Source organism: Rhinoraja longicauda, chromosome 15 (assembly GCF_053455715.1).
Source record: "Rhinoraja longicauda isolate Sanriku21f chromosome 15, sRhiLon1.1, whole genome shotgun sequence".
Taxonomy (NCBI): Eukaryota; Metazoa; Chordata; class Chondrichthyes; order Rajiformes; family Arhynchobatidae; genus Rhinoraja; species Rhinoraja longicauda.
Window position 1 is genome coordinate 1,356,393 of NC_135967.1, and position 15,063 is coordinate 1,371,455.

The 15,063-nt window shown below is 47.6% G+C and overlaps 1 protein-coding gene across 4 annotated transcripts in view; it reads right to left on the reverse strand.

Annotated features, from left to right (window-relative positions):
• The window catches only part of col4a6 (collagen, type IV, alpha 6), a 409,834-nt gene that overhangs the window by 101,037 nt on the left and 293,734 nt on the right, over positions 1-15,063 (reverse strand). For all 4 annotated transcript variants that reach the window (XM_078412091.1, XM_078412093.1, XM_078412090.1 and 1 more), the window contains exons 21-24: positions 9,337-9,432; positions 5,431-5,588; positions 1,550-1,622; positions 446-552 (exon numbers count right to left, since the gene is read on the reverse strand). In XM_078412091.1, coding sequence (XP_078268217.1) covers positions 446-552; positions 1,550-1,622; positions 5,431-5,588; positions 9,337-9,432 — 434 coding nt within the window. The remainder of the gene's footprint in view (positions 1-445; positions 553-1,549; positions 1,623-5,430; positions 5,589-9,336; positions 9,433-15,063) is intronic.

A 15,063-nucleotide genomic window follows, 5' to 3' on the forward strand; every position in this document is an offset into this window, starting at 1 on the left:
CAACAGATCAAGATATCCCAGATGTGTGTTACTGTACTTTGTCATGCCCACTGCTGTCAACATTAATGTATAAAACATTACAATGTATTGAACTGCAATGGTACTTGCGGTTGGGCCCACTGCAGACTGCAGGAGTACGTGCTGAGGGACGTACTGAAGCTTGGTGCAGCCAACGCCAAGGATCTGTGGGGGAGGACCACAGTCTAGGGTCCTTCCGCTGCTGGACGTGGGGGGCAGGGTGTGGTGGAGACAGACGCCCCTCCAAATAAGGGAAGAGGTTGTAGCAAGGGTGGGGGGTAATGTTTTGTAATTGATGTATTCAATATCTGTATTGAATGTATGTATAGCCTCCGAGAATGTCAGATGGAGATTTGGAAGGAACATATTTGGTATATATTTATTTCTTGAATAAAATAATTTTTGATGATTTTTAAAAACGACTCACGGTTGGACCGGGAGGTCCCGTTAAACCTGGCAAGCCATCCCGCCCCGGCTTTCCCGGAAGTCCAGAGGATCCCGCTGGTCCTGGAGCTCCAGGGTCTCCCTTGGGACCTTTAAAAGGGAGATCAATGTTAACCTTGGCAGTGGTGCGTTGATGTACCAAACATCTTCCATTCGTCTGTGCCTTAGCAGAGGCATTAACCACTTCACATCGAGCCAATTAACGGTTTATTCACAAAATGCTGGAGTAACTCAGCAGGTCAGGCAGCATCTCGGGAGAGAAGGAATGGGTGACGTTTCGGGTCGAGACCCTTCTTCAGACCCGAAACGTCACCCATTCCTTCTCTCCCGAGATGCTGCCTGACCTGCTGAGTTACTCCAGCATTTTGTGAATAAACCGATTTGTACCAGCATCTGCAGTTATTTTCTTATACTATGAGCCAATTAACGGGTCTGCTAAAATAATAAACTCAAGTATTTTGGAGATACATGATCAGCTTCTTAAAGAAAAAATGAAATACTACAGATAGACACAAAATGCTGGAGTAACTCAGCGAGACAGGCAGCATCTCTGGATAGAAGGGATGGGTGACGTTTCGGGTCGAGACCCTTCTTCAGACTCCATGGAATCAGAAGAACTAAACTCAACTCCTGAAATGATGGAAGTACTCAGCGGTCATATGAAATGAGACAGTTAGCAATGTTTTGAAGAACTGTCTATGAGCTCCATTAAATTGTTGAACTGTTATTGCACCATCAGCTTTTTAATCATTTTGTCATTTGTTTTAAAATGAGGCAGCCGACACTAAACCTGAAACATGCCAGACAAGTATTTAGAATGTGTTACGCATGAATATTGCCAGACCATATGAATAATTATTTAATTGCTGTCCAGCAAAAGATGAGTCTGTAGAAGGGTCTCGCCACGAAACATCACCTAGTCCTTTTCTCCAGAGATGCTTCCTGTCCGGCTGAGTCACTCCAGCTTTGTGTGTCTATCTTCGGTTTAAACCAGCATGTTTGAGTTCCTTTTGCTTTTGATATTGATTTTGGGAACAAAATCCCATGAGTTGGCGATTCCCCTCACTTGAACTTTCTTCACTCCTACCTTTTGCTGGCGTGAATGACGAGTCTCCCTTCTGTCCTTTTGGACCTGACCCTCCCGGCACTCCTGGAACACCCTAAAATATAAAAGGAAGAGTTAGCATTCTTCATCAGTAGATAGATGGCCTCTGTTTTTGGAGTCACAAAAGGCTGCAGAAGTTGGAACCTACAGCATAGGAAAAGGAGAGCAACTGGAACTCAGCAGTCAGGCAACATCTATGGAAGGAAATGAACAATCAATGTACATTTATTTTGGTTCGATAACCTTTTAGTCTAGAAGTTAAAAAAATAGGGTGCAGAATATAGGGTGCGCCCCATTAAGGGCAGCACGGTGGCACAGCGGTAGAGTTGCTGCCTTGCAGCCAACGCAGCGCCGGAGACCCGGGTTCGATTCCGACTACGGGTGCTGTCAGTACGGAGTTTGTACGTTCTCCCCGTGACCTGCGGGGGTTTTCTCCGAGATCTTCAGTTTCCCCCACACTCCAAAGATGTACAGGTTTGTAGGTTCATTGGCTTGGTATAAATGTTTAATAAAATGTCCCTAGTGGGTGTCGGATAGTGTTAAAGTGCGGGGATCGCCGGTCAGTGCGGACCCGGTGGGCCGAAAGGGCCTGTTTCCACGCTGTATCTCTAAAACTAAACTAAACTAAGAATATAGTGTTACAGCTACAGAGAAAGAGCAGATGAAAAAAAGTGCAAGGGCTGTTTCAAGGTAGATTGGAAGATTGGGAATTCTTATTTTAGCATACAAAGGGTGTGTTGGAGAATTTGATACTGGCTGGGAAATAGCACCAAGCACTCCAACTGTCCAACCTTCTCCAACCTTCGCTGTTTCTGGAGCGTCGGGCAATATTTCCTCCAAGTAATGAAATAACCATCATTTCTATAAGGTGCTGATTTATCTCTCTGACACCCAGGAGGAATCTAGCCGCTCCTGTTTTCCAGCAAGCTCTTGGGTTTGTGTGTGCAAATGTTAAAATACTGTATATTATAAGAAGGTACACACAAAGTGCTGGAGTAACTCAGCGGATCAGGCAGCATCTCTGGGGAGAAGGAATGGGTGACGTTTCGGGTCGAGACCCTTCTTCAGACTGTACATAAGAGTCTGCACTGACCATGTACGTACCAAAGAGAAGAAAACGTCACATAGGCTTACCGTTGCCTTCACCTGTTTTGTTTAGTTTAGTTTAGCCTAAACATGTGTACAGATACATGATAAAGGAAATAACATGAATAACGTTCAGTGCAAAATAAAGTCCGATTAAAGAGAATCCGAGGGTCACCACAGAGGTAGATAGTGGTTCAGCACTGCCCTCTGGTTGTGGTAGGATGATTCAGTTGCCTGATAACAGCTGAGAAGAAACTGTCTCTGAATCTGAAACTGTTCACTTCTATGCCTCTTGCCCGATGGGAGAGGGGAGAAGAGGGAGTGGCCAGGGTGCGACTCGTCCTTGATTATGCTGCTGGCCTTGCCGAAGCAGCGTGAGGTGTAAATGGAGTCAATGGAAGGGAGGTTGATGGGAGCGTAGGGAAAATAAAATGGAAATTGGATTAGTACAAGTGAGTGCTTGATGGTTGGCGTGGTGGTGATGAGCCTAAAGACCCGATTCTAAGCTGTATGTCTCTATGAGACCAAGAGATAGACCCGCTAACATCATTAGCAGCCAATGAACTAACGGAATCGGACACAGAGGAGTGGAAAGTGCTGCAGAAGCAATAAGAGAAAATGTGGATGAAATGGCAAAGTTCCAAGGGATGTAGAGGAACAAAGGGATGTCAAGAGTCAAGAGTGTTTTATTGCATTTGTCCCAGTTAGAACAATGGCATTCTTAGTTGCTGCAGCACCACAGAATATGTAAACATGTATCGAAAAATACCTGCAGATGTTGGTTCAAATCAAAGGTAGACACAAAATGCTGGAGTAACTCAGCGGGTCAGGCAGCATCTCAGGAGAGAAGGAATGGGTGACGTTTCGGGTCGAGACCCTTCTTCAGACTGAAGAAGGGTCTCGACCCGAAACGTCACCCATTCCTTCTCTTCAGAGGCACTGCCTGACCCGTTGAGTTACTCCAGCATTTTGTGAATATGTAAACACAGTACACTGTAAATAATAATAATAATAATAATAATAATAGGTTGAAGAAGGGTCTCGACCCGAAACGTCACCCATTCCTTCTCTCCAAGACGCTGCCTGACCCGCTGAGTTACTCCAGCATTTTGTGATACCTTCGATTTGTACCTGCAGCTGCAGTTATTTTCCTACACATAATAATAGTCTATTGTAGTTTAGAGCTTATTTGAGGTTGTGGTGTTTAATAGCCTGATGGCTGTAGGGAAGAAGCTGTTCCTGAACCTGGACGTTACAGTTTTCAGGCTCCTGTACCTTCTTCCCGATGGTAATGTTGAGATGAGTGTGTGGCCAGGGTGGTGTGGGTCTCTGATGATTATGGCTGCCTTGTTGAGGCAGTGACTCTGGTAAATCCCTTCGATGGTGGGGAGGTCAGAGCTGGTGATGGACTGGACAACTTTGTGAATGTTGAAGCGTGATAATCTCGGAGAGTGGCAGGACATTTTGAGAGTACAGGTAGTAAAGACTTTTGATGCCTGTGGCTTGTGGAAGGTGACATGGAGTAGGTTATACTCTACCCTCATAAAGCACTAAGTTAAGCGACAACTGGAACATTGCTTCCAATTTTAATCTCCACCAGTTAGAAAGGGTGCGAAGATCCCTGGAAAAATACAGAGAAAAGCATGTTTCATGGGTTCAAAGATTTGAACTATAAGCTTAGATTCCTTCAAGCAAATAAATTAGAGAACATCTATTGTGGAGGCGATAGGTTTAGAAAGAGTGAGGAAGCTATTGGCTTTAGTGGACGGTTCAAAGTCCAGGGGAGATAAACATAAAAGATACAAGGGGGAATGAGGATTTGTTTTTGCATAGACAAGCAAAGATGTCCAAGGGTCTTTTGTCGAACTTACACTAGATCGGGAACTCCACATGTTAGCATGGCAGGGATCATGGCCATGGCCATCCTCCCTCCGCCTGTTCCACCATTGAGGTCTCGGTTGGATCGCTCTTTGTCAGGGACCTCCCTCTCGATCTTACCGCCATAGGTGACCCTACCAGGAGCGTAGCTCCAGACGGCATCGCTCTCAGGATCTCAGGACCACACAAGCTTCTCCACCACGACAAGTGACAATCCACGGAGAAGCTTTCAGTGGTTCTGTTAGAACACATTCAGGAGCACACATGCAAAGGAAATATATCATGCCATCCATTTTCAAGAACCACAATAAATCAAATAATGTTTAGCTATGTGCTGTATTCTGATTTCAGTCATATTAAGACGACATTGAGATCATCGAGGGCATGCAAACAGTCAAGGCTCAGTAGGTTGGTTGCAGAATGAGATGGATATTCAGTGGGATTTCCCAATTAAGTGAGGCTGGAAGAACCTCCACCAAATTGACCTAAATTGGTTCCATCCGAGCTTATTTGCACTTCTTCAGTAACGAGACAAATAAGGGAGAATTCATGGGAAGGACTCAATTGCCTTTCCACATTCCGTTTTTTCCCATATTCATAACAGGATTATGTGCATCACGGATTAAGGGCAGCATGGTGGCACAGCGGTCGTTTTGCTGCCTTAGAGCGTAAGAGACTCGGGTTCCATCCTGACTACGGGTGCTGTCTGTACGGAGTTTGTACGTTCTCCCCGTGACCTGCATGGGTTCTCCAGTCTCCCCTCACATTCCACAGACGCACAGGTTTTGTAGGTTAATTGGCTTGGTATAATTGTTATTTGTCCCCAGTGTGTGTAGGGTGGTTTTAGTGTGTGGGGATCACTGGTCGGCGATCTAAGCTCAGAAACAAGTATTACTTACGGATGGTCCAAAATATCCTGGCGGTCCTGGCACTCCAGGATTTCCACACTGTCCTTTCCCGCTATCAAAGCCAGGCTTCCCTGGTTCTCCAGGGGGACCAGGCGGGCCTTGGTTTCCTCCTGTACGCACCCCATTGCAGATACAATCGCCCGGTTCACCTGGCAAGTGGAAACAAAGTCACGTGAGCAACCCATGGCAATTTTTGTTGTGAAACAACTGGTGACATTAACCCTATCACTGCCAAGATTGTTTTAGGGCAGTGCGGTGGCGCAGCGGTAGAGTTGCTGCCTAACAGTGCTTGCAGCACCAGAGACCCGGGTTCCATCCCGACTACGGGCGCTGTCTGTACGGAGTTTGTACGTTCTCCCCGTGACCTGCGTGGGTTTTCTCCAAGATCTTCGGTTCCCTCCCACACTCCAAAGACGTACAGGTTTGTAGGTTAATTGGCTTGGGTTTGTAGGGTAGTGTTGGTGTGCGGGGATCACTGCTCGGTGCGGACTCGGTGGGCCGAAGGGCCTGTTTCTGTGCTGTATCTCTGAACTAAACCTATTGGCCACCATGTGGTGGTTTCTACTCGATCACACAGCCATAAAATGACACAATGCCAAATCGAGTATACCCGGGGTGGCAGTGAGCTGGTTAAATGGAGGGAGAAAGCCTGGCCCCCCGGGGAGGCTTGGGGTCCTGATGGGAGCATTTGTAGGATTCCTTTACACACTATGGGAGTGGTCAGGAAGACAAAGAAACATAGAAAATAGGTGCAGAAGGAGACCATTCGGCCCTTCGAGCCAGCACCGCCATTCATTATGATCATGGCTGAATAGTCCCCAATCAATAACCCGTTCCTGCCTTCTCCCCATATCCCTTGATTCCACTAGCCCCTAGAGCTTTATCTAACTCTCTCTTAAATCCATCCAGTGATTTGGCCTCCATTGCCCTCTGTGGCAGAGAATTAGACAAATGCACAACTCTCTGGGTGAAAAAGTTTTTTCTCACCTCAGTTTTAAATGGCCTCCCCTTTATTCTAAGACTGTGGCCCCTGGTTCTGGACTCACCCAACATTGGGAACATTTTTCCTGCATCTAGCTTGTCCAGTCCTTTTATAATTTTATACATCTCTATATGATCCCCTCTCATCCTTCTAAACTCCAGTGAATACAAGCCTAGTCTTTTCAATCTTTCCTCATATGTCAGTCCCGCCATCCCAGGGATCAATCTCGTGAACCTACGCTGCACTGTCTCAATTACAAGGATGTCCTTCCTCAAATTTGGAGACCAAAACTGTCCACAATACTCCAGATGTGGTCTCACCAGGGCCGTATGCGACCCTCTCATTCCCCATCCAAACCTGCCATCTTCATATCTCAGCACACTACACATTGTTCTGGATCTGTCGGCCGAGAGGTCATGATTCACGTTATTCCCTTCATCCTTTATCTGTGCACTGCGGACGGCTCAATTGTAATCAATTGTCTTTCCGCTGACCGGCTAGCACGCAACAAAAGCTTTTCACTGTACCTCGGTGACAATAAATTATACTCAAACTCAGGCAGCTGATTTCTTGTTAACAAAGGCTTAACTGCACAATGTTCAACATTGACTGGAACTCTGCATGCTGAACTGGCAACACTGGAATCATTCAGCATTGCACAATAGGGTTGCCAACTGTCCCATATTAGCCTGGACATCCTGTATTTTGGGTTAAATTGGTTTGTCCCGTACGGGACTGCTCTTGTCCATTATTAGGTCCGGGGGGGCGCTGTAGGCCCAGACACTGAAGGCCCGGACATTGTAGACCCGGGGGCCGCAGTAGGCCTGGAGACCTGGGCGCCACTTAATGGAGGTGGCGTAGCAACCCGCCTCCCGGCCCGAGGCAGCCGCTATTGGTGGAGCGGGAACACGTGGCCGCTGGCTGGGTGATGTCACGTGTCACCTTTTGTTGGCAACCCTATTGTACACTGACCTGTAACGTCAACTAATCCCAGCAGAAGGAGACATCCTGTACATGGCATTGGAGGCAGCAGAAGTGTACCCATGCGTATGGGTTCAGTATTTAGTCGCCAATCTCTTGAACTGTGGGTACCATAGTTTCCAGTTTTGCAATACATGTATAGAGGGTATAACTTCAGGTCATGGCAACAGTGGTGGAGAATAAGTCAATTCTACTGGGAGAATATTCATGCCTTCATCAGTCAGAGTATTGAGGATAGAAGTTGGGAGGTCAAGTGGCGGATGCATAAGACGTTGGTGAGGCCGCATTTAGAGTATTGTGTTCAGTTCTGGGCACCATGTTAAAGGAAAGATATTGTCAAAATGGAAAGGGTACAGAGAACATTTACAAGGATGTTGCCAGGACTAGATGGTCTGAGCTGTAGGGAGAGGTTGAGTTGGCTGGAGCTCAGGAGGATGAGGGCTGACTTTATGGAGGTGTGTAAGATCATGAGAGGAATAGATCAGGTAGAGTAGGGGAATCGAGGACCATAGGACATAGGTTTAAGGTGAAGGGGAAAAGATTTAATCCGAATCGGAGGAGTAACTTTTCACACATAGGGTGGTGGGAGTATGGAACGAGCTGGCAGAAGAGATAGTTGAGGCAGGGACTATCCCAACATTTAAGAAACAGTTAAGACTGGTATATGGATAGGACAGGTTTGGAGGGGGGCAGGTGGGACTAGTGCAGCGGGGATATGTTGGCCGGTGTGGACAATTTGGGCCAAAGGGCCTGTTTCCACGCCTTATGGGACTAATATCCTAATCATGGCATTAAAGAAGTACTTGAATCCACTAACAGGCAAGAGTTATTAGCCTGTAGGAAAATAACTGCAGATGTTGGTTCAAATCGAAGGTAGACACAAAATGCTGGAGTAACTCAGTGGGTCAGGCAGCATCTCAGGAGAGAAGGAATGGATGACGTTTCGGGTCGAGACCCTTCTTCAGACTGATGTCAGGGGAGGGGGCGGGACAAAGATAGGATGTAGTTGGAGACAGGAAGACAGTGGGTGAAGTGGGAAGGGGAGGAGAAAGAGAGGGACAGAGGAACTATCTGAAGTTAGGGAAGTCAATGTTCATACCGCTGGGGTGTAAACTCTCCAAGTGAAATATGAGATGCTGTTCCTCTAATTTGCGCTGGGCCTCACTATGACAATGGAGGAGGCCCATGACAGAAAGGTCAGACTGGAAGTGGGAGGGGAAGTTGAAGTGCTGAGCCACCGGGAGATCAGGTTGGTTAAGGCGGACTGAGCGAAGGTGTTTGGTCTCGCCAATGTAGAGAAGTTGACATCTGGAACAGCGGATACAATAGATGAGGTTGGAGGAGGTGCGGGTGAACCTCTGCCTCACCTGGAAAGACTGTTTGGGTCCTTGGATGGAGTCGAGGGGGGAGGTAAAGGGACAGGTGTTGCATCTCCTGTGGTTGCAGGGGAAAGTACCTGGAGAGGGGGTGGTTTGGGTGGGAAGGGACGAGTGGACCAGGGAGTTATGGAGGGAACGGTCTCTGCGGAAAGCAGAAAAGGGTGGAGATGGGAAGATGTGGCCAGTAGTGGGATCCCGTTGGAGGTGGTCGAAATGTTGGAGAATAATTTGTTGTATACGATGGCTGGTGGGGTGGAAGGTGAGGACAAGGGGGATTCTGTCCTTGTTATGAATGGGGAGAGGGGGAGCAAGAGTGGAACTGTGGGATATAGAGGAGGCCCAAGTGAGAGCCTCATCTATAATGATAGAGGGGAAGCCCCGTTTCCTAAAGAATGAGGACATCTCTGGTGCCCTAGTGTGGAACACCTCATCCCGGGCGCAGATGCGACGTAGACGGAGGAATTGGGAGTAGGGGATAGAGTTTGCCTGACCCGCTGACTTACTCCAGCTTTTTGTGTCCACCTTAAGAGTTATTAGCCTGATGCGTTTACTCACCTTTATATCCTTTGTTCCCCCCGAACCCTGGAGGACCAGTTGGTCCGGGTAAACCTTGAGGTCCAACGATTCCATCAATGCCGGGATTTCCTGGACCTGTCAAAAACAAGCATCAGGTTTAGAAATCAGCTTCAGGAAGAGCGATGAACTATTTGCATTTTAGAATCTTTTACTATTTGGATACAGTTACTCAAAATGTTAATGCTTTTCAATTGTTACATTCTACATGTGATGGCAGGTGCTGATACTTTATTTATATAGCCGCCGATCGGATAAAGCCCAGCGAGAGGGAAAGCAACAACATGCAATAATTACAAAGGAGCGGGCCACTTCTCTTGCGGCACAATAAATCGTTCCTTAAACGATTTATTGGGTGGTCACGGTAGAGCGGTAGAGTTGCTGCCTTACAGCGAATGCAGCGCCGGAGACCCGGGTTCGATCCCGACTATGGGTGCCGTCTGTACGGAGTTTGTACGTTCTCCCCGTGACCTGCGTGGGTTTTCTCCGAGATCTTCGGTTTCCTCCCAAACTCCAAAGACGTGCAGGTTTGTAGGTTAATTGGCTTGGTAAATGTAAAAATTGTCACTAGTGGGTGTAGGATAGTGTTAATGTGCGGGGATCGCTGGTCGGCGCGGACCCGGTGGGCCGAAAGGGCCAGTTTCTATAAACTAAACTAAACTTAAATAGCACAAAAGCCACTGGGAAAAACAAAATTTGCACAAATAGTGATGAAAGATACTCGGAGGAGTTGCGTTTGAGGCTGCACGTGTTGTCACCTCCACTAGGTCAGAAAGGGAAAGATTTTAGCTCCTTTCCAGAGGGTTGAGATCTTTGCCTGCACCAACACTCCTTGAGACTGGTGGAGTTTTGCACTATCTGAGGCTCCATCCTTCAGATGAAATCCACTGTTCCAATTCAAGATGAACCTGGAAAGTCCCATGACATACTTGGAAAAGGCGGGCTAGTTACCCACTGGGTCGTGGACAGTCCTTACCCTTCAATTAAAACTGAAAGAAACCAAGACTACCTGATCATTCACTTTGTTAGTCTTTTGAGGCCTGATACTGATTTGCCAACATTCTACGTAGAAACACAGAAACACAGAAAAATAGGTGCAGGAGTAGGCCATTCGGCCCCTTGAGTCAGCACCACCATTCAATATGGTCATGACAGATCATCTAAAATCAGTACGCCGTTCCTGCTTTTACCCCATATCCCTTAATTCCTTTAGCCCTAAGAGCTAAATCTAACTCCCTCTTGAAAACATCCAATGAATTAGCCTCCACTGCCTTCTGTGCCAGAGAATTCCACAGATTCACAACTCTCTGGGTGAAGATGTTTTTTCTCATCTCAGTCCTAAATGGCCTACCCCTTGTTCTTAAATTGTGACCCCTGGTTCTGCACTCCCCCAACATCGGGAACATTTTTCCGGCATCTAGCCTGTCCAATCCTTTAAGAATTTTATATGTTTCTGTAAGATCCACTCTCATCCTTCCAAATTCCAGTGAACACAAGAATTAGTTCTTTCATCTAAAAACACCCTTGCAAAAATATCTGTACTAATATCAATGACAGGCTGCCAAAGATACTTCATTGCTTGTAACCTCTGTAGGTGTAGGTTAGATGTGGGTATGTGACAAATGCTGACAAAACTGTTCTTTCTTTGCTTGTGCCATGGGCATTACATTGTCAATTATCTTAGAGCCTTGAGCGTCATTTAGAAATGTCATGCATTTTCTAACGATATTGACAAAGTCTTGACCTAATGGTAGAGGCACTTCTGCTGCACATAGCTGATAGATGAATTCCTCACACCATTTTACTGATATTAAACTCATTTACTGTCTGTCCTTTTCGTTCTTTTTCTGTTATTTTTGGTAAGTATTACCAGGCAAGGGATCACAGCGTCCGATGGTAAGTCAATGGTCCCGCGGTGGGGCTCAAAGTCAGTCTCGAGCAAGGCCGCCAGCTCCATGATGTTAGGCCGCAGAGCGACCGGAGATACGATCCGGAAAACTATCGCATCTCCGGCAAGGTAAGATATTGAAAAAAAGTTTCCCCCGACCACCTCCCCCACCCCCCACATAAAACAAACCAGAGAACATTAACACAAACTTTTAATACTTACCAAAAATAACAAAAAAAGAAGGCAATTTCATGTAACGACAATGGATCCCTCTGCACTACAACAACTTCCAGAGCCCTGTCATTCACTGTGTAGAGCCTGCCCTGATTAGATTCCCTCACAAAAAAGATTGGTATGATACAATGGTATTAAATAATGGCAGTTAAAATCCCACAGCTTTTGTATGTAGGACAAGACTATTTGTCTACTGACAGATCAAGCATGTAGTTCAGCTAGGGTTGCCAATTGTCCCCATATTAGCTGGGACATCCCATATTTTGGGCTAAATTGGTTTGTCCCATACGGGACTGCCCTTGTCCTGTATTAGGCCCGGGGGTCGCTGTAGGCCCGGACACCATAGGCCCGGATGCTGTAGGCCTGGACGCTGTACGTCCAGATGCTGTAGGCCCGGGCGCTGTAGGTCCGGACAGTGTAGGTCAGGACGCTGTAGGTCCGGATAGTGTAGATCCAGACAGTGTAGGTCCGGACAGTGTAGACCTGGGGGCCGCTGCAGGCCCAGAGGCCCCGGGCGCTGCCTGAAGGAGGTTGCGTCGCAACCCGCCTCCCGGCCCGGGCAGCCACCATTGGTGGAGCGGGAGCACGTGGCCGCTGGCTGGGTGAGGTCATGTGGGGCGCGGGGCGGTGACGTCACCTTGTCCCTTATTTGGGAGTGAGGAAGTTGGCCCCCCCTAAGTTCAGCACAGGACTTGCAGCAGTGGGCTGGAAGACCACAACAACTGTGTCCACTTCCCATCTGTTCTCTCCATGCACAAAGCAGTGCAAGTAAAGGGTTCTCTCAGGCATTCACCCAATAAAAGAAAAGCTCAAAGCCTTCCCTTTCACATAACACAGTCGCGCACAATGGTCCTGATTTATGGAGCACAGAACATTTCTGTTGGCGTTACGCAGCTTAAAATTGTGTTTTTCCCCCCAGAATGGTATGTGATTCCAAACAATTCCAGTTCAAATTATACAAAATCTGTAAATACCACTCAGCATTTATAATGACATATTACTCTTGTGTACCAGACACTATTTCCACATCAAATCCTTTGGGAGTTTTGCCCAGGAAATTAGTGCACATTATCCCCATGAGCACTCCAAGAATTAAATAACACTGGTTCAGAAGGATCCCCTTTCACCCCATGTCTCTGCTCACCTCCTCTTGTACGATTGGCCACCGCCATCCCAAACCACTAGCTCACACCCTGAACTCTCCCACCTCCTACTACCCTGATTCCTCCACACTCCCCATCACACCAGCTTTGAACAACTATCACCACCGTTCACCCAGCCTAATCCTTCTATACAGGCCGGTCACAACCATTCTTACCCCCACCCAACCCAACTAGTCTATCAAATACTGGTTAGTCCTTCAGGCACCAATTATACCACCAATTACTGATCATCTTTCATTACTGACTAATTAGATCTAGTTGCCATAGTTTTCTTGGTGCGTGAAGTAACATGTGCAGCAGTGCTAGAGGAAGGGAGGCAGGGAGGCATGGTGACGCATGTGTAGTTAATTGGTTTGGGGTAAATGTAAATTGTCCCTAGTGTGTGTAGGATAGTGTTAGTGTGCGGGGATCGTTGGGCTGAAGTTGGGGTAAATGTAAATTGTCCCTGGTGTGTGTAGGATAGTGTTAGTGTGCGGGGATCGTTGGCCAGCGTGGACTCGGTGGGCTGAAGGGCCTGTCTCTGCGCTGTATCTCTAAACTAAAGCTAAACTAATGTCTGTCTTTTAAAGTAGGCCAAGCAATCAATGGTGCCCCCCTGCATCGACTCCAGCACTCTTATGAGAATGATGCATGCCAATTTCTAGGTCAACTCACCTGCCCAATAACACAGCGTTCTTGCATGACACAAAGAACCTGATCACGGCCTCCTATCCCTGATCAATGGCATCTTTCATGTTTATGTTTGATATTATACAAGGCCTTGATGACAATACGTGGTTCCAAGCAGTGTGGCTCTTAGAGTTGCCAACTTCCTCACTCCCAAGTACAGGACAAGGTGACGTCACCGCCCCACTCTCCACGTGACCTCACCCAGCCAGCGGCCACGTGCTCTCGCTCCACCAATGACAAAGTTGACGTCACCCTTTGTCCCTTCTTTGGGAGTGAGGAAGATGGCAACCCTACTAATACGGGGCAAGGGCGGTCACGTACGAAACAAACCAATTTAGCCCAAAATTCGGGATGTCCCGGCTAATACAGGACAGTTGGCAACCCTAGTGGTTCTGCTAGTTTAGTTTAGAGATACAGAGTGGAAACAGGCCCTTCGGCCCACCGGGTCCGTGCCGACCGGCGATCCCCGCACATTAACACTATCCTACACCCACTAGGGACAATTGTTAAATTTACCAAGCCAATTAACCTACAAACCTGTACGTCTTTGGAGTGTGGGAGGAAACCGAAGATCTCGGAGAAAACCCACGCAGGTCACGGGGAGAACGTACAAACTCCATACAGACAGCACCCGTAGTCAGGATCGAACCCGGATCTCCAGTACTGCATTCGCTGTAAGGCAACAATTCTACCGCTGCGCCACCGTGACCGCCCATTAAGTTTCCTCCTGCCTTTGGTAATGCCAAGAGAACCTCTCTAATTGCACAAAATGTGGAGGAAGGAACTGCATATTGCTGGATTACACCAAAAGATAAGACACAAAATGCTGGAGTAACTCAGCGGGACAGGCAGCATCTCTGGATAGAAGGGGTGGGTGACATTTCAGGTCGAGACCCTTCTTCAGACGGGTGTGAAGAAGGGTTTCAACCCGAAACATCACCCGTTCCTTCTATCCAGAGATGCTGCCTGTCCCGCAAAGTTACTCCAGCATATTGTGTCTGGTGGTTTGCTTGCACACTACAAGACCACCCAGCACATTAAATACTCCAGATACCAGAATAATGCACAAAGGTTTCAGGGTAACACACATTATTTCCCAAAATCGCAACACCAAGGAGCTGCTGAACCCAAAAAGCAAGTTGGATGCAATGCCAACAGCACCTGAAGATTAAACCTTCATCCCTCCATCCCCTCCTAGTCGGTGACATCCGGCACAGTGGACCTAGTTCTCATCTAGGCTTCTCAGTTGGCACAGTTTGAGGAGGGAATTTGCCAATGCTTGGTTCAGCCAGAGGAAAAGATTCAATAGGAATCTGAGGAGTAACCTTTTCACACAAAGGGCGGTGTGTGTATGGAATGTGCAGCCAGTGGAGGTAGTTGAGGCAAGGACGATTCCAACGTTTAAGAAACAGTTAGACAGGTACATGGATAGGTTTGTATGGGCCAATGGATAGGTTTGTATTGGGTAGGGAATATGGGCCAAATGCGGGCAGGTGGGACTAGTGTAGCTGGGACATGTTGGCCGGTGTGGGCGGGTGGGACTAGTGTAGCTGGGACATGTTGGCCGGTGTGGGCAGGTGGGACTAGTGTAGATGGGGCATGTTGGCCGGTGTGGGCGGGTGGGACTAGTGTAGCTGGGACATGTTGGCCGGTGTGGGCAGGTGGGACTAGTGTAGATGGGGCATGTTGGCCGGTGTGGGCAGGTGGGACTAGTGTAGCTGGGACATGTTGGCCGGTGTGGGCAGGTGGGACTAG